This window comes from Oncorhynchus masou, chromosome 21 (assembly GCF_036934945.1).
Source record: "Oncorhynchus masou masou isolate Uvic2021 chromosome 21, UVic_Omas_1.1, whole genome shotgun sequence".
In the NCBI taxonomy this organism is placed as follows: domain Eukaryota; kingdom Metazoa; phylum Chordata; class Actinopteri; order Salmoniformes; family Salmonidae; genus Oncorhynchus; species Oncorhynchus masou.
Genome location: NC_088232.1, coordinates 224758 through 245258, shown reverse-complemented (window position 1 = coordinate 245258; position 20501 = coordinate 224758). Strand labels below are relative to the sequence as shown.

The 20501-nt window shown below is 49.8% G+C and overlaps 1 protein-coding gene across 11 annotated transcripts in view; it reads left to right on the top strand.

The window, feature by feature from the left end:
- Positions 1-20501, top strand: part of LOC135507555 (type II inositol 3,4-bisphosphate 4-phosphatase-like) — a 369267-nt gene that overhangs the window by 273616 nt on the left and 75150 nt on the right. For all 11 annotated transcript variants that reach the window (XR_010450671.1, XM_064927063.1, XM_064927060.1 and 8 more), the window contains one exon: positions 5886-6016. Coding sequence is in view for 10 of the 11 variants with exons in the window: in XM_064927063.1 (XP_064783135.1) it covers positions 5886-6016 (131 nt within the window). In the remaining variant the exon portion in view is untranslated. The remainder of the gene's footprint in view (positions 1-5885; positions 6017-20501) is intronic.

Sequence of the window (20501 nt, the reverse complement as noted above, 5' to 3'; positions counted from 1 at the left end):
CTCTTTATCCACAGTTAACCCTCATTAACCGTCAGTTAACCCTCATTAACCATCAGTTAACCCTCATTAACCACAGTTAACCCTCATTAACCGTCAGTTAACCCTCATTAACCGTCAGTTAACCCTCTTTAACCACAGTTAACCCTCATTAACCATCAGTTAACCCTCTTTAACCACAGTTAACCCTCATTAACCGTCAGTTAACCTTCTTTAACCACAGCTAACTCTCATTAACCGTCAGTTAACCCTCCCTTGGCAGGTCCAGGCTTGCCATTGTACTCAATAAAGGAAAGGTTAAGATCCTGCCAGTGAATAGATTATCCTAATCAGTTTATAAGAGAGAAGCCACTGTGATGGGTAAGAGGATCTCAGTGTTCTCTTCCCTCAGGGGCCCTATGAGCGTCTGTCAGGACAGATAGTTCCTCAACACGCCCGCCGTCCCCTAGCAATCCCTCATAATCCCCCGCCCGTCATATAGTCCCAAGCGGTCGATCTCATGGTCAGCGGCAGTATCCCAAATGGCTCCCTATTCTGTTCATAGTGCCCTACGAGCCCTGGTCAAAAGTAGTGCACTTTAAAGGATAGGCTTCCATTTGGAACACATGGAGTGTCCCCATCGGCCCAATGGTTTGGAATCCCAAGTCATTAAACTAGATTAGAACATTCTCAGACCAAGGTTTCCCTCAAGTTCCAAATTAGAACATTCTCAGACCAAGGTTTCCCTCAAGTTCCAAATTAGAACATTCTCAGACCAAGGTTTCCCTCAAGTTCCAAATTAGAACATTCTCAGACCAAGGTTTCCCTCAAGTTCCCGCCCTTAAAAGCTATTATTTAAGCCTTGTTATTGTCTGGTCTATTGCCTCTAGACTCTAACCTCTCTTGATACTTGCAGTCTGAGTAGAGCAATACTTTAAAGCTAGAGTCCTTCATTGAAAGTATAACAAAGCCCTCACCCCACCTCTGTTTTGGTAAATAGCTACGGGATGGAGAAATGTAACGACTCTTCAATGCATAGACGGAGCTATGGATGCAAGCACTGACCCTCCATATTTTGGAGGCAAGGACTGACCATAAAAATGATAGTGTTTTGAGGCTGTACAGCGTTTGTTCATGTTTGCATTGGTTACAAACATTCAAGTAAAACAAGCTTATATTTGGGGTTCTGATGGTGTATGACAGTTGAACTAAGCTCATGAGGCATTTAGATGTTCTCTTGTTCAGGAATCAATGGTTACTTATCGTTCATTTGTAAGTTATGGATATAGCAATTAAGGACTATTCAGGAAAGATCTCGCTCTGCCACTATACAATGGGTGTGTATGACACATGCTCAAAAACACAAGTACGTTGTTGAGTTTGTTTACCCACACACATCAATGTATATCTATTATTCACTACCAGGTAGATAGGGAGTTTAAGAGCTTGTTTGTAATCCTCTTTAAACGATTTCAGGCGTTCTAGCTACCTCTTAGTTCTGTGTAAAAACTCAATCAGGCTTTACCCTTTTAATGATTAAGATACGCCTTTAAAGGCTGTGAAGTGACACACACACACACACACACACACACACACGCTGTGAAGTGGCATAGTCTCCTTCCCCGGCATCACTTTATGCTAATAGTGGCATCTCGTTTTCTCCTCTCTTCATCCCTCGTTCCCCTTTGATGTTGACAGCCATGTTCCAACCTTATCAACATGCCTGTTTAATCTTTGTCCTTGTGTGTGGGTGTATAGCTCTTGTGTGGCTCTTTGTGTGTGAGTGACTGGATGTGTGAGTGTCCCAATTATGGATGTGTGTGTGGGCGTTAAATAATATTTTTCCTTTTCTTTAATGAATTGATCTGATTGTTTCATGAATTCCGAGCTACGCCTACACTCCTTGCCCATTTAACAAGGAGGAAGTGAGCTGATCATCTTCTGCTCCTGTGAACTAGAGAGTGTCACAGCGGTCTGCCTTTGGTTGGTGGTTGATACTACAGCCTCTCTACACTACATTTCAGTAAAGCACAGTATATGGAAATCAGTAGGCTATAGTTCTCTATGTACTTGGCCGTCTACAGTAAAGGAGGCAGGTTGGGTTGTAAAGAAGGAGGCTTCTGTTTGTGAGTCGTCTCACGCAGGTTATATTGACCCCAGGCCCAAAGCTCTTGGTGATTAAATTGAACAGGCCACTATAACACAGCATGAAATAAAGTATCTCACATGACAGGTCTTTGCTCTTTGGAAAATGTATTCTGTACCCCTCATCTGTCCAAGTCAGTTTGAACATAACAGCTCTCTCTCTCTCTCTCTCTCTCTCTCTCTCTCTCTCTCTCTCTCTCTCTCTCTCTCCCTCTCTCTCTCTCTCTCTCTCTCTCTCTCTCTCTCTCATTTTCTTTCTTCTGCTTGTCTGTCTGAGGCCTCTGTCTTCTTTTGCCCTCCTCCCCTACTGTGTCTTGTTCTTCAAGTCTCAGTCTCTCGCTCATGTCAATCTTCCCTGCATTTGTCTCTCTCACTCTTTCTCGCTCTCCTTCATCTTCCCTACTCAATGTCCCTCTTAAGGCCTGTGACTCATTGTCACCCCTCCCCCCGTCTATCTCTCTCTTCCCCTCTCTCCCCTCTCCCCCGCAAGGTCAGAGTTTCATTATGCAGTGTACTATCTATAGCTTTCAACCACATCTCCCTCCCTCCTTCATCTTCCCTATTCATTGTCCCTCTTAAGGCTTGTGACTCAGTCTCCCCCTACCCCCCGGCACACACACTGTTGTTCACCCACTGACCCCCAACCACCGCTGTCTGCCAGCATCAAAATAACCCGTCTGGGCTGGAGCTGACGCCTCTTGATACACAAATAACAGTGGTTTAGACAGAAGAATATGGATTACACTGAATGGCTGCAATCTGCTGAAGAGCATGGGAATGGTGTTTGACAAAGTGGCTATAGTGCTGGAATCAGACGGCATCATAGAGAGAGCATCACACACACTCACACACACACACACACACACACACACACACACACACACACACACACACACACACACACACACACACACACACACACACACACACACACACACACTGCATTCTCTCATGAGCATTAGAGCCCTCTCCAAACCCAAGTGGATGGCTGGGTTAGAACAATATGTTTGATTGGAGCATCGAGGCCTCATGGAGTGGGTCTACTTTAAACATCACTACGCCAACCCCCACAAAATGACACCTATCTGAACGTCCCCATCTCCTACTCTGCGAGAGGGCCAATATCATTATCTCTGTCAGCAGTGGTGTCGGATTACCATACAGAACAAAGAGAAATAATCATTTTTTTTCTCCCTCTTCTACCCCAAACTGATACTGGAGAATATTTTTGTCCTATTTTAAAAAGAAATCGGGTGTCTTTTGTGTGCTGACTAATTTACAAAGATGCTAATCTTCTGGTTGAAAGTGTTAAGGCTACACGGGAAGGCTTTGAGTCGGGAACTTTACATGGGAACTCATCATTGTTCTCTGAGGAAATCTCCACACAATTAAGGGTGGCTGATCTTAGCTCTTAATGAGATACCGGAATGAGATACTGAAGTTCTCTTTTTACGGAATATTCTGGAAGCGAAAAGTCGGAAGCCCACCTGGTTTGGCTAGATAAGTCCCTATTACTTATGGTAATTAAAATTAATGGGGTAGTTACGGTATTTTACATGTTTAGATATTTGTTTTGTTACTTGAAATCAGTCTATGGACAAGGACTGCAATCCACGCTGGTTTAGTTGAGCTAGCCACTGTCAAGAAATGCTAATAAGGAAACAAATACATAAATATGTAAAATCATGGAACTATGCCTTTAACTCTCTCCCATGATGTTGAATCAATGCTCCCTATGGGCATTACTCACAATTCACCTGTGGAGCATAGCCGCACAGCGTCTTGGTCACAGAGCAATGTGTTCCACCACTAGGTCTGCCACAGAGCTTATATACAGTAGGTCCTTACTCCCCGGGATCCTTGGGATGTCCCTAATCTATTGAAGTTGAAATTTAAAATGGTTAGGGCTAGAGTTTAGGGTATGGACGTCCCAAGGACCCCGGATAGCACTACTCATGTTAACTACCGTAGAGAGAGGGTACACTTTAAGGTGGAAAGGGGGGTCATGGAGAAATGTTAACTGCACCTGGGCAGCACGGCACTATCTATCTGGCTAAGTTTACTTCTGTGCCATTGTCAATTGGGTTTCGTGAGGCGAGAGGGTGGAGGGTGGTGATAGATGATTTGATATGTTTGCAAATGTCCCTTAATCTCTCACAAAAACACATCATGCGAACATTTCGATCAATGATATGTTTGCAAATGAATTAGAATAGATCAAACAGTCTGATAACATATTCTTATAGTGGCTAATTGACATTTTAGTGAGTCTGATTAGCAGCACCACACTGTCTGCAGTCTGAGAAACATTGGATCCGTTGTCAGGAATAACACATCTCTATTAAAGCAAATAGCCCACCGAAACCCCCTACGTATCATTGAGATCAAGACCTTCTTTACAGTGGATAGTACAGACACCGTGTCTCATATCACGTCTGATCACAGTCATTCAGATGATAACAACGACCCAGCCGGCTAAGGACAACTCACACACAGGCGGTGGCCTGGGTATCAGCTTGGACGCCTCCGGCGACGGGTGGTTATTTCCTCGGCAATGACCTCAGTTTACCTCGGGCCCTTAATGGCAACGTGTAGGGGTATTTTGGCCCTCCGGCTACACGCCTCACACGCACACCTCTCTATGAGATGAATCCGGTTGCCGTGGCAATCGACTCCGACAAACTAGAGACGAGGGCTAGATAGAGGGGTTTATTCTTGGTTAATGGGATATGGGTGGTAGGATGTCTCTGACTGGGAGAAGAGAAGAAGGGGTGATGATGGTAAATGAGTGGATAAGTGGACAAAATGGCTTCTAGCCTGAGGGTGGGATTTGTTTCATAATGATCAGTCTATCGACTAAGCAGTGAGGCTCAGGGATGGGGTAAATGGTGTGTGTGTGTGTGCGCATTTGTGTGTAGGCGCCCATCTGTGTGTGTGCGTGCGTGCGTGTGTGTGTGTGTGTGCCTGCGTGCGTGTGTGCGTGTGTGTGCGTGTGTGTGTGTGTGTGTGCGTGTGTGTGTGTGTGTGTGTGTGTGTGCGTGTGTGTGTGTGTGTGTGTGTGTGTGTGTGTGCGTGTGTGTGCGTGTGTTTGTGTGTGTGTGTTCCTGCATGCATCAGAGAGGTGTTAAACGGTCTGTTAATACACTCGCCACTGTGACAGTTAGGGTCATATGACTCAAACCAGAAGACAATGAACAGCATTAGTCACAGTGGAGGCAATCTAACCGTGCTATTGGCCATGAGCCAGCACAACAGCATTAGATGATGCAGGGGGTCATAGAATAGGTTCAGTCTTGCTGGATAATACTGTACGTGGTTGTGGTGAACCTGCCAAAGCAATCTTTATGAATGTCTTGATTTACAAAATGCATGCATGTATTCTGTAATGATCTGTATCCTCTCAGTGACATTCCTGTATATCTCTACCCAGTAAAGACAGAACAAGGATATGCGCTTCTTCTGAGCCGGGTTCCTCTCTAGGTTTCTTCCTTCTATGGAGTTATTTTAGTTTCCTGGCCACTGTGCTTCTGCTTATGTCTCTGCTTGCTCGGCCGGGCTTTACAAATAAAATGTATTGATTGATTTACTGTCTCTCTCTGTTCTTAATCTGTCACTCTCCTTACTTTCTCGCTCCATTTCTGTGTCAGTGGGATATGAGTTTGATTGAACTGAGCGAAACAGAGTCCGGTTGAGAAATTCCTTGTACTCCGTAACGTTCCATGTATCTCTCATTGACATTCCCTGTGGATCCCCTGTCATTCCAGGATACAGGAGCTGAGGGACCTTGGGGAACTGTCTCCCCACTGGGACAACCTGAGGAAGGAGGTGATTGGCCGTTATGGACAGGTGATAGCTGCCTACCAGGAGACCCTGGCTGAGCTGAATAAGATCACTGGTAAGACTTACTAGATGCACACAGGCAAGCATGGACACACACATAGTCACTATACGCACACACATATTTACACTATGCACACACACTGCTTCATGCCCTATACCATGCTATAATGCTCTCTACCTCTTAATTAAAAGAGTAGAGGTACCCTTGGGAAGAAACAAGCATTTCTCAAATCCCTCTCTGTGAACACCCTTGCTGAATCGTCTTTGTGTTTTGTTTGGCCTTTTCTTGTTTTTGTTTACCACATTGCCAACGTTTCTGTAATTGCCGATGTTTCCCGTTTCGTCCTTGTCACACAGACAAACACATGTTCCTCCGTCTCCAGTGGACCGGGATGCAGTGGATACCTTTGTATTTATCATTGCTTGGTAAAGAGGTGGAGTCTGAGGCAATGACCCAAGCACTGCCCTGATAATCCCTACCATTGTGTCCCTGACTTGTCTTAGTGCTGCTGCAAATGTACACCAAATCAAGTTTAATTAGTCACATGCCGAATACAACACGTTCACCTTACAGTGAAATGCTTACATACAAGCCCCTAACCAACAATGCAGTTTAAAAAATACAAATAAGAATAAGAAAAGTAAGAAGTAGTTAAACAGCAGCAGTAAAATAACAATAGCGAGACTATATACAGGGGGGGTACTGGTACAGAGTCAATGTGCGGGGGCACCGGTTAGTCAACGTTTGTACATGTAGCAGCTGCGTAAAAGAGAGGGGGGGGGGCAATGCAAATAGTCTATGTAGCTATTTGATTAGATGTTCAGGAGTCTCATGGTTTGGGGGTAGAAGCATTTAGAAGCCTCTTGGACCTAGACTTGGCGCTCCGGTACTGCTTGCCGTGCGGTAGCAGAGAGAACAGTCTATGACTTGGGTGGCTGGAGACTTTTACAATTTGTAGGGCCTTCCTCTGGTATAGAGGACCTGGATGGCAGGAGGTTTGGCCCCAGTGATGTACTGAGCTGTACGCACTACCCTCTGTAGTGCCTTGCGGTCGGAGGCCAAGCAGTTGCCATACCAGGAAGTGACATAACCAGTCAGGATGCTCTCGATGGTGCAGCTGTCGAACCTTTTGAGGATCTGAGGACTCATGCCAAATCTTTTCAGTCTCCTGAGGGGGAATAGGTTTTGTCGAATGGGGGTGTGCTCGGTCCTGCTTTTCCTGTAGTCCACAATCATCTCCTTTGTCTTGATCATGTTGAGGGGGAGGTTGTTGTCCTGGCACCACACGGCCAGGTCTCTGAGCTCCTCCATATAGGCTGTCTCGTCGTTGTTGGTGATCAGGCCTACCACTGTTGCGTCATCTGCAAATTATGGTGTTGGAGTCGTGCCTGGCTGTTTAGTCATGAGTGAACAGGGAGTGAGCACGCACCCTTGAGGGGCCCCTGTGTTGACGATCAGCGTGGCAAATGTGTTGTTACCTACCCTTACCACCTGGGGGCAGCCCGTCAGGAAGTCCAGGATCCAGTTGCAGAGGGAGGTGTTTAGTCCCAGTGTCCTTAACTTATTGAGGGTACTACGGTGTTGAACGCTGAGCTGTAGTCAATGAATAGCATTCTCACATACAGTAGGTGTTCCTTTTGTCCAGGTGGGAGCGGGCAGTGTGAGGTGCAATAGAGATTGCATCTTCTGTGGATCTGTTAGGGCAGTATACAAATTGGAGTGGGTCTAGGGTTTCTGAGATAATGGTGTTGATGTGAGCCATGACCAGCCTTTCAAAGCACTTCATGGCTACAGACGTGAGTGCTACGGGTCGGTAGTCATTTAGGCAGGTTACCTTAGTGTAAGGGTAGGAATCACGGCCGGATGTGACACAGCCTGGATTCGAACCAGGTACTATAGTGACACCTTTTGCACTGAGATACAGTGCCTTAGACCGCTGCACCACTCGGGAGCATAAGAGATCATACCAGAGGTTTTGTAGTGATTCCTATGTTGAAGATGTAAAGAATATTTGCTGGTCTCTGGTGTGTAATGAGGAGCAGCCAGACACTACACTTTTATGAAATTGCTTATTCCAGTTACTAATAAGCATGCACCCAGCCCTATATAAAACCGAACGACACATTTTAAATTATCATACAGACAGTCAATGTCACATATCAAGTTGAACTCATCTGACTGATGTTTGAATGTTTGATACGTGTCGATTAGATCCAGAATTTAATTCTGAGTAAAAAATGACACTGGGTGAGGACTGAGGCCTTGGCGACCGATGACCACCTCGAGTCACCTTTGTTTCTTCTTTACGACTTCCCTTCATCCTGGAGAGCAGAAAACATACTCTCCAGTGTTTCTGGCTTCTGCTGCTTTAGTTTCCATAGCAACAAAGTTTCTACAAGGGTTAAGGAGGATAATGAAGAATTACGTGATAATCATTTTGTTGACAAGGGGAAGCTGATTGGGTGCTACTCTGTGTGTGTGTGTGTGTGTGTGGGGGGGGGGGGGGGGGGGCTTCATCTGATATTGATAGGGTTTGCACGCTTATCCTGCTGATTCCGGCTGACAAGATGCAGAACAAAACTTAACTTAACTGTTTGGCTGAATCACACACACACACACACACACACACACACACACACACACACACACACACACACACACACACACACACACACACACACACACACACACACACACACACACACACATCCACTCTGTTGCACAAAATGACAGATATTATTTGGCACTATCAAATTATCTATATCTGTCCTCGACCAAATTCAATAGACTTCCACAACACAATGCTTGATGGGTCACAGCGCGAGCCATAACAGCTCTCTCTCAGTTTCTCTCTCTTTCTCTCACTCTATCCCTCCCCCATCCCTCTATCGACCCTCTATCCCAGCTTCCTTGGGTCCCAGCGGCCATAGTATCCTGATGGAGTGATAGATTTTTCCTCCCACACCTCTCATTCCATAATGAGATATTTGTCAAGGTGTTTTTTCCCTGCGAACCTCTGATGAGTGACGATGGCCACACACACACACACACACACACACACACACACACACACACACACACACACACACACACACACACACACACACACACACACACACACACACACACACACACACACACACACACACACACACACACACACACACACACACACACACACACACACACACACACAGACACACACCATCTAGTAAGTAGAGGGCAAAGCGGTGTGGGTTGAGATGCTTCATGACAGCTCTCCCTGCATGGCCAGATGCTGCATTGTGTGATGATCAAGTTAGCTGCTAGCCGTTGGACACCGTGCAGTAGAGGAGGGGACCCAGTCTATAATCCAGCACCGCATTAAGTCGGCGCAGTGTCAGACAACACTAAACGAGCCGGGCAGAGAAGGCAGCAAGCAGGTTAAGTATTGATACCTAATGTGATTAAAGGAAAGATGGGGAGTGGGAGGATAGAGAGATGTAAGAAAGTTGGAGAGAGAAAGAGGTGTGTGTGGTGGCTAGTTGCAATGTTACAGGTGAGAGAGTGAGAAAGTGGGGAGAGGGAAAGTGAGATTGAAGAGGGGGAGGGAGGATGGACACACTGCGTTGTGTACCAGTAGTCTGTGGGGGGCTTGAGGAGGATGGACGCACTACGTTGTGTACCAGTAGTCTGTGGGGGGTTTGAGGAGGATGGACGCACTACGTTGTGTACCAATAGTCTGTGGGGGGTTTGAGGAGGATGGACGCACTACGTTGTGTACCAATAGTCTGTGAGGGGTTTGAGGAGGATGGACACACTACGTTGTGTACCAATAGTCTGTGGGGGGTTTGAGGAGGATGGACGCACTACGTTGTGTACCAGTAGTCTGTGGGGGGTTTGAGGAGGATGGACGCACTACGTTGTGTACCAATAGTCTGTGAGGGGTTTGAGGAGGATGGACACACTACGTTGTGTACCAATAGTCTGTGGGGGGTTTGAGGAGGATGGACGCACTACATTGTGTACCAATAGTCTGTGGGGGTTTGAGGAGGATGGACGCACTAAGTTGTGTACCAGTAGTCTGTGGGGGTTTGAGGAGGATGGTCGCACTACGTTGTGTACCAGTAGTCTGTGGGGGTTTGTAGTCTGTGGGGGTTTGAGGAGGATGGACGCACTACGTTGTGTACCAGTAGTCTGTGGGGGGTTTGAGGAGGATGGACGCACTACGTTGTGTACCAGTAGTCTGTGGGGGTTTGAGGAGGATGGACGCACTGCGTTGTGTACCAGAAGTCTGTGGGGGTTTGAGGAGGATGGACGCACTACGTTGTGTACCAACAGTCTGTGGGGGGTTTGAGGAGGATGGACGCACTACGTTGTGTACCAATAGTCTGTGAAGGGTTTGAGGAGGATGGACACACTACGTTGTGTACCAATAGTCTGTGGGGGGTTTGAGGAGGATGGACGCACTGCGTTGTATACCAATAGTCTTTGGGGGGTTTGAGGAGGATGGACACACTGCGTTGTGCACCAGTAGTCTGTGGGGGTTTGAGGAGGATGGACGCACTGCGTTGTATACCAGTAGTCTGTGGGGGGTTTGAGGAGGATGGACGCACTGCGTTGTGTACCAGTAGTCTGTGGGGGTTTGAGGAGGATGTACGCACTGCGTTGTGTACCAGTATTCTGTGGGGGGCTTGAGGAGGATGTACGCACTGCATTGTGTACCAGTAGTCTGTGGGGGGTTTGAGGAGGATGTACGCACTGCGTTGTGTACCAGTAGTCTGTGGGGGGTTTGAGGAGGATGGACTCACTACGTTGTGTACCAGTAGTCTGTGGGGGGTTTGAGGAGGATGGACGCACTACGTTGTGTACCAATAGTCTGTGGGGGGTTTGAGGAGGATGGACGCACTACGTTGTGTACCAATAGTCTGTGAGGGGTTTGAGGAGGATGGACACACTACGTTGTGTACCAATAGTCTGTGGGGGGTTTGAGGAGGATGGACGCACTACGTTGTGTACCAGTAGTCTGTGGGGGGTTTGAGGAGGATGGACGCACTACGTTGTGTACCAATAGTCTGTGAGGGGTTTGAGGAGGATGGACACACTACGTTGTGTACCAATAGTCTGTGGGGGGTTTGAGGAGGATGGACGCACTACATTGTGTACCAATAGTCTGTGGGGGTTTGAGGAGGATGGACGCACTAAGTTGTGTACCAGTAGTCTGTGGGGGTTTGAGGAGGATGGTCGCACTACGTTGTGTACCAGTAGTCTGTGGGGGTTTGTAGTCTGTGGGGGTTTGAGGAGGATGGACGCACTACGTTGTGTACCAGTAGTCTGTGGGGGGGTTTGAGGAGGATGGACGCACTACGTTGTGTACCAGTAGTCTGTGGGGGTTTGAGGAGGATGGACGCACTGCGTTGTGTACCAGAAGTCTGTGGGGGGTTTGAGGAGGATGGACGCACTACGTTGTGTACCAACAGTCTGTGGGGGGTTTGAGGAGGATGGACGCACTACGTTGTGTACCAATAGTCTGTGAAGGGTTTGAGGAGGATGGACACACTACGTTGTGTACCAATAGTCTGTGGGGGGTTTGAGGAGGATGGACGCACTGCGTTGTATACCAATAGTCTTTGGGGGGTTTGAGGAGGATGGACACACTGCGTTGTGCACCAGTAGTCTGTGGGGGTTTGAGGAGGATGGACGCACTGCGTTGTATACCAGTAGTCTGTGGGGGGTTTGAGGAGGATGGACGCACTGCGTTGTGTACCAGTAGTCTGTGGGGGTTTGAGGAGGATGTACGCACTGCGTTGTGTACCAGTATTCTGTGGGGGGCTTGAGGAGGATGTACGCACTTCATTGTGTACCAGTAGTCTGTGGGGGGTTTGAGGAGGATGTACGCACTGCGTTGTGTACCAGTAGTCTGTGGGGGGTTTGAGGAGGATGGACTCACTACGTTGTGTACCAGTAGTCTGTGGGGGGTTTGAGGAGGATGGACGCACTACGTTGTGTACCAATAGTCTGTGAGGGGTTTGAGGAAGATGGACACACTACGTTGTGTACCAATAGTCTGTGGGGGGGTTTGAGGAGGATGGACACACTACGTTGTGTACCAATAGTCTGTGAGGGGTTTGAGGAGGATGGACACACTACGTTGTGTACCAATAGTCTGTGGGGGTTTGAGGAGGATGGACGCACTACGTTGTGTACCAATAGTCTGTAGGGGTTTGAGGAGGATGGACGCACAACGTTGTGTACCAGTAATCTGTGGGGGTTTGAGGAGGATGGACGCACTACGTTGTGTACCAGTAGTCTGTGGGGGTTTGAGGAGGATGGACGCACTACGTTGTGTACCAGTAGTCTGTGGGGGTTTGAGGAGGATGGACGCACTACGTTGTGTACCAGTAGTCTGTGGGGATTTGAGGAGGATGGACACACTGCATTGTGTACCAGTAGCCTGTGGGGGTGTGAGGAGGATGGACGCACTACGTTGTGTATCAGTAGTCTGTGGGGGTTTGAGGAGGATGGACGCACTGCGTTGTATTCCAGTAGTCTGTGGGGGTTTGAGGAGGATGGACGCACTACGTTGTGTACCAGTATCCTGTGGGGGTTTGAGGAGGATGGACGCACTACGTTGTGTACCAGTAGTCTGTGGGGGGTTTGAGGAGGATATACGCACTGCGTTGTGTACCAGTAGTCTGTGGGTGTTTGAGGAGGATGGACGCACTACGTTGTGTACCAATAGTCTGTGAGGGGTTTGAGGAGTATGGACACACTACGTTGTGTACCAATAGTCTGTGGGGGTTTGAGGAGGATGGACGCACTACGTTGTGTACCAGTAGTCTGTGGGGGTTTGAGGAGGATGGACGCACTACGTTGTGTACCAGTAGTCTGTGGGGGTTTGAGGAGCATGGACGCACTACGTTGTGTACCAATAGTCTGTGGGGGGTTTGAGGAGGATGGACGCACTACGTTGTGTACCAATAGTCTGTGAGGGTTTTGAGGAGGATGTACGCACTGCGTTGTGTACCAGTATTCTGTGGGGGGTTTGAGGAGGATGTACGCACTGCGTTGTGTACCAGTAGTCTGTGGGGGGTTTGAGGAGGATGTACGCACTGCGTTGTGTACCAGTAGTCTGTGGGGGGTTTGAGGAGGATGGACTCACTACGTTGTGTACCAGTAGTCTGTGGGGGGTTTGAGGAGGATGGACGCACTACGTTGTGTACCAATAGTCTGTGAGGGGTTTGAGGAGGATGGACACACTACGTTGTGTACCAATAGTCTGTGGGGGGGTTTGAGGAGGATGGACGCACTACGTTGTGTACCAATAGTCTGTGAGGGGTTTGAGGAGGATGGACACACTACGTTGTGTACAAATAGTCTGTGGGGGGTTTGAGGAGGATGGACGCACTACTTTGTGTACCGATAGTCTGTAGGGGTTTGAGGAGGATGGACGCACTGCGTTGTGTACCAGTAGTCTGTGGGGGGTTTGAGGAGGATGGACGCACTGCGTTGTGTACCAGTAGTCTGTGGGCGTTTGAGGAGGATGTACGCACTGCGTTGTGTACCAGTATTCTGTGGGGGGCTTGAGGAGGATGTACGCACTGCGTTGTGTACCAGTAGTCTGTGGGGGGTTTGAGGAGGATGTACGCACTGCGTTGTGTACCAGTAGTCTGTGGGGGTTTGAGGAGGATGGACTCACTACGTTGTGTACCAGTAGTCTGTGGGGGGTTTGAGGAGGATGGACGCACTACGTTGTGTACCAATAGTCTGTGAGGGGTTTGAGGAGGATGGACGCACTACGTTGTGTACCAATAGTCTGTGGGGGGGTTTGAGGAGGATGGACACACTACGTTGTGTACCAATAGTCTGTGAGGGGTTTAAGGAGGATGGACACACTACGTTGTGTACAAATAGTCTGTGGGGGGTTTGAGGAGGATGGACGCACTACGTTGTGTACCAGTAGTCTGTGGGGGTTTGAGGAGGATGGACGCACTACGTTGTGTACCAGTAGTCTGTGGGGGTTTGAGGAGGATGGACACACTACGTTGTGTACCAGTAGTCTGTGGGGGGGTTTGAGGAGGATGGACGCACTACGTTGTATACCAGTAGTCTGTGGGGGGTTTGAGGAGGATGGACGCACTGCGTTGTATACCAATAGTCTGTGGGGGGTTTGAGGAGGATGGCCGCACTGCGTTATATACCAGTAGTCTGTGGGGGGTTTGAGGAGGATGGACGCACTACGTTGTGTACCAGTAGTCTGTGGGGGTTTGAGGAGGATGGACGCACTACGTTGTGTACCAGTAGTCTGTGGGGATTTGAGGAGGATGGACGCACTGCGTTGTGTACCAGTAGCCTGTGGGGGTGTGAGGAGGATGGACGCACTACGTTGTGTACCAATAGTCTGTGGGGGTTTGAGGAGGATGGACGCACTACGTTGTGTACCAGTAGTCTGTGGGGGTTTGAGGAGGATGGACGCACTACGTTGTGTACCAGTAGTCTGTGGGGGTTTGAGGAGCATGGACGCACTACGTTGTGTACCAATAGTCTGTGAGGGTTTTGAGGAGGATGTACGCACTGCGTTGTGTGCCAGTATTCTGTGGGGGGTTTGAGGAGGATGTACGCACTGGGTTGTGTACCAGTAGTCTGTGGGGGTTTGAGGAGGATGGACGCACTACGTTGTGTACCAGTAGTCTTTGGGGGTTTGAGGAGGATGGACGCACTACGTTGTGTACCAGTAGTCTGTGGGGGGTTTGAGGAGGATGGACGCACTACGTTGTGTACCAGTAGCCTGTGGGGGTTTGAGGAGGATGGACGCACTGCGTTGTATACCAGTAGTCTGTGGGGGGTTTGAGGAGGATGGATGCACTGCGTTGTGTACCAGTAGTCTGTGGGGGGTTTGAGGAGGATGGACGCACTGCGTTGTATACCAGTAGTCTGTGGGGGGTTTGAGGAGGATGGATGCACTGCGTTGTGTACCAGTAGTCTGTGGGTGGTTTGAGGAGGATGTACGCACTGCGTTGTGTGCCAGTAGTCTGTGGGGGGTTTGAGGAGGATGGACGCACTGCGTTGTATACCAATAGTCTTTGGGGGGTTTGAGGAGGATGGACGCACTACGTTGTGTACCAGTAGTCTGTGGGGGTTTGAGTAGGATGGACACACTACGTTGTGTACCAGTAGTCTGTGGGGATTTGAGGAGGATGGACGCACTGCGTTGTGTACCAGTAGCCTGTGGGGGTTTGAGGAGGATGGACGCACTGCGTTGTATACCAGTAGTCTGTGGGGGGTTTGAGGAGGATGGATGCACTGCGTTGTGTACCAGTAGTCTGTGGGGGGTTTGAGGAGGATGGACGCACTGCGTTGTATACCAGTAGTCTGTGGGGGTTTGAGGAGGATGGATGCACTGCGTTGTGTACCAGTAGTCTGTGGGGGGTTTGAGGAGGATGGACGCACTGCGTTGTGTGCCAGTAGTCTGTGGGGGGTTTGAGGAGGATGGACGCACTGCGTTGTATACCAATAGTCTTTGGGGGGTTTGAGGAGGATGGACGCACTACGTTGTGTACCAGTAGTCTGTGGGGGTTTGAGGAGGATGGACGCACTACGTTGTGTACCAGTAGTCTGTGGGGGTTTGAGGAGGATGGACGCACTACGTTGTGTACCAGTAGTCTGTGGGGATTTGAGGAGGATGGACACACTGCATTGTGTACCAGTAGCCTGTGGGGGTGTGAGGAGGATGGACGCACTACGTTGTGTATCAGTAGTCTGTGGGGGTTTGAGGAGGATGGACGCACTGCGTTGTATTCCAGTAGTCTGTGGGGGTTTGAGGAGGATGGACGCACTACGTTGTGTACCAGTATCCTGTGGGGGTTTGAGGAGGATGGACGCACTACGTTGTGTACCAGTAGTCTGTGGGGGGTTTGAGGAGGATATACGCACTGCGTTGTGTACCAGTAGTCTGTGGGTGTTTGAGGAGGATGGACGCACTACGTTGTGTACCAATAGTGTGTGAGGGGTTTGAGGAGTATGGACACACTACGTTGTGTACCAATAGTCTGTGGGGGTTTGAGGAGGATGGACGCACTACGTTGTGTACCAGTAGTCTGTGGGGGTTTGAGGAGGATGGACGCACTACGTTGTGTACCAGTAGTCTGTGGGGGTTTGAGGAGCATGGACGCACTACGTTGTGTACCAATAGTCTGTGGGGGGTTTGAGGAGGATGGACGCACTACGTTGTGTACCAATAGTCTGTGAGGGTTTTGAGGAGGATGTACGCACTGCGTTGTGTACCAGTATTCTGTGGGGGGTTTGAGGAGGATGTACGCACTGCGTTGTGTACCAGTAGTCTGTGGGGGGTTTGAGGAGGATGTACGCACTGCGTTGTGTACCAGTAGTCTGTGGGGGGTTTGAGGAGGATGGACTCACTACGTTGTGTACCAGTAGTCTGTGGGGGGTTTGAGGAGGATGGACGCACTACGTTGTGTACCAATAGTCTGTGAGGGGTTTGAGGAGGATGGACACACTACGTTGTGTACCAATAGTCTGTGGGGGGTTTGAGGAGGATGGACGCACTACGTTGTGTACCAATAGTCTGTGAGGGGTTTGAGGAGGATGGACACACTACGTTGTGTACAAATAGTCTGTGGGGGGTTTGAGGAGGATGGACGCACTACGTTGTGTACCGATAGTCTGTAGGGGTTTGAGGAGGATGGACGCACTGCGTTGTGTACCAGTAATCTGTGGGGGTTTGAGGAGGATGGACGCACTACGTTGTGTACCAGTAGTCTGTGGGGGTTTGAGGAGGATGGACGCACTACTTTGTGTACCAGTAGTCTGTGGGGGTTTGAGGAGGATGGACGCACTACGTTGTGTACCAATAGTCTGTGAGGGGTTTGAGGAGGATGGACACACTACGTTGTGTACCAATAGTCTGTGGGGGATTTGAGGAGGATGGACGCACTGCGTTGTGTACCAGTAGTCTGTGGGGGGTTTGAGGAGGATGGACGCACTGCGTTGTATACCAATAGTCTTTGGGGGGTTTGAGGAGGATGGACGCACTGCGTTGTGTACCAGATGTCTGTGGGGGTTTGAGGAGGATGGACGCACTGCGTTGTATACCAGTAGTCTGTGGGGGGTTTGAGGAGGATGGACGCACTGCGTTGTGTACCAGTAGTCTGTGGGCGTTTGAGGAGGATGTACGCACTGCGTTGTGTACCAGTATTCTGTGGGGGCTTGAGGAGGATGTACGCACTGCGTTGTGTACCAGTAGTCTGTGGGGGGTTTGAGGAGGATGTACGCACTGCGTTGTGTACCAGTAGTCTGTGGGGGGTTTGAGGAGGATGGACTCACTACGTTGTGTACCAGTAGTCTGTGGGGGGTTTGAGGAGGATGGACGCACTACGTTGTGTACCAATAGTCTGTGAGGGGTTTGAGGAGGATGGACGCACTACGTTGTGTACCAATAGTCTGTGGGGGGTTTGAGGAGGATGGACACACTACGTTGTGTACCAATAGTCTGTGCGGGGTTTAAGGAGGAGGGACACACTACGTTGTGTACAAATAGTCTGTGGGGGGTTTGAGGAGGATGGACGCACTACGTTGTGTACCAGTAGTCTGTGGGGGTTTGAGGAGGATGGACGCACTACGTTGTGTACCAGTAGTCTGTGGGGGTTTGAGGAGGATGGACACACTACGTTGTGTACCAGTAGTCTGTGGGGGGTTTGAGGAGGATGGACGCACTACGTTGTATACCAGTAGTCTGTGGGGGTTTGAGGAGGATGGACGCACTGCGTTGTATACCAATAGTCTGTGGGGGTTTGAGGAGGATGGCCGCACTGCGTTATATACCAGTAGTCTGTGGGGGGTTTGAGGAGGATGGACGCACTCCGTTGTGTACCAGTAGTCTGTGGGGGTTTGAGGAGGATGGACGCACTACGTTGTGTACCAGTAGTCTGTGGGGATTTGAGGAGGATGGACGCACTGCGTTGTGTACCAGTAGCCTGTGGGGGTGTGAGGAGGATGGACGCACTACGTTGTGTACCAATAGTCTGTGGGGGTTTGAGGAGGATGGACGCACTACGTTGTGTACCAGTAGTCTGTGGGGGTTTGAGGAGGATGGACGCACTACGTTGTGTACCAGTAGTCTGTGGGGGTTTGAGGAGCATGGACGCACTACGTTGTGTACCAATAGTCTGTGAGGGTTTTGAGGAGGATGTACGCACTGCGTTGTGTGCCAGTATTCTGTGGGGGGTTTGAGGAGGATGTACGCACTGGGTTGTGTACCAGTAGTCTGTGGGGGTTTGAGGAGGATGGACGCACTACGTTGTGTACCAGTAGTCTTTGGGGGTTTGAGGAGGATGGACGCACTACGTTGTGTACCAGTAGTCTGTGGGGGGTTTGAGGAGGATGGACGCACTACGTTGTGTACCAGTAGCCTGTGGGGGTTTGAGGAGGATGGACGCACTGCGTTGTATACCAGTAGTCTGTGGGGGGTTTGAGGAGGATGGATGAACTGCGTTGTGTACCAGTAGTCTGTGGGGGGTTTGAGGAGGATGGACGCACTGCGTTGTATACCAGTAGTCTGTGGGGGTTTGAGGAGGATGGATGCACTGCGTTGTGTACCAGTAGTCTGTGGGTGGTTTGAGGAGGATGTACGCACTGCGTTGTGTGCCAGTAGTCTGTGGGGGGTTTGAGGAGGATGGACGCACTGCGTTGTATACCAATAGTCTTTGGGGGTTTGAGGAGGATGGACGCACTACGTTGTGTACCAGTAGTCTGTGGGGGTTTGAGTAGGATGGACACACTACGTTGTGTACCAGTAGTCTGTGGGGATTTGAGGAGGATGGACGCACTGCGTTGTGTACCAGTAGCCTGTGGGGGTTTGAGGAGGATGGACGCACTGCGTTGTATACCAGTAGTCTGTGGGGGGTTTGAGGAGGATGGATGCACTGCGTTGTGTACCAGTAGTCTGTGGGGGGTTTGAGGAGGATGGACGCACTGCGTTGTATACCAGTAGTCTGTGGGGGGTTTGAGGAGGATGGATGCACTGCGTTGTGTACCAGTAGTCTGTGGGGGGTTTGAGGAGGATGGACGCACTGCGTTGTGTGCCAGTAGTCTGTGGGGGGTTTGAGGAGGATGGACGCACTGCGTTGTATACCAATAGTCTTTGGGGGGTTTGAGGAGGATGGACGCACTACGTTGTGTACCAGTAGTCTGTGGGGGTTTGAGTAGGATGGACGCACTACGTTGTGTACCAGTAGTCTGTGGGGATTTGAGGAGGATGGACGCACTGCGTTGTGTACCAGTAGCCTGTGGGGGTTTGAGGAGGATGGACGCACTGCGTTGTGTACCAGTAGTCTGTGGGGGTTTGAGGAGGATGGACGCACTACGTTGTGTACCAGTAATCTGTGGGGGTTTGAGGAGGATGGACGCACTACGTTGTGTACCAGTAATCTGTGGGGGTTTGAGGAGGATGGACGCACTACGTTGTGTACCAATAGCCTGTGGGGGTTTGAGGAGGATGGACGCACTACATTGTGTACCAGTAGTCTGTGGGGGTTTGAGGAGGATGGACGCACTACGTTGTGTACCAGTAGTCTGTGGGGGTTTGAGGAGGATGGACGCACTACGTTGTGTACCAGTAGTCTGTGGGGGTTTGAGGAGCATGGACGCACTACGTTGTGTACCAATAGTCTGTGAGGGTTTTGAGGAGGATGTACGCACTGCGTTGTGTGCCAGTATTCTGTGGGGGGTTTGAGGAGGATGTACGCACTGGGTTGTGTACCAGTAGTCTGTGGGGGTTTGAGGAGGATGGACGCACTACGTTGTGTACCAGTAGTCTTTGGGGGTTTGAGGAGGATGGACGCACTACGTTGTGTACCAGTAGTCTGTGGGGGGTTTGAGGAGGATGGACGCACTACGTTGTGTACCAGTAGCCTGTGGGGGTTTGAGGAGGATGGACGCACTGCGTTGTATACCAGTAGTCTGTGGGGGGTTTGAGGAGGATGGATGCACTGCGTTGTGTACCAGTAGTCTGTGGGGGGTTTGAGGAGGATGGACGCACTGCGTTGTATACCAGTAGTCTGTGGGGGGTTTGAGGAGGATGGATGCACTGCGTTGTGTACCAGTAGTCTGTGGGGGGTTTGAGGAGGATGTACGCACTGCGTTGTGTGCCAGTAGTCTGTGGGGGTTTGAGGAGGATGGACGCACTGCGTTGTATACCAATAGTCTTTGGGGGGTTTGAGGAGGATGGACGCACTACGTTGTGTACCAGTAGTCTGTGGGGGTTTGAGTAGGATGGACGCACTACGTTGTGTACCAGTAGTCTGTGGGGATTTGAGGAGGATGGACGCACTGCGTTGTGTACCAGTAGCCTGTGGGGGTTTGAGGAGGATGGATGCACTGCGTTGTATACCAGTAGTCTGTGGGGGGTTTGAGGAGGATGGATGCACTGCGTTGTGTACCAGTAGTCTGTGGGGGTTTGAGGAGGATGGACGCACTGCGTTGTATACCAGTAGTCTGTGGGGGGTTTGAGGAGGATGGATGCACTGCGTTGTGTACCAGTAGT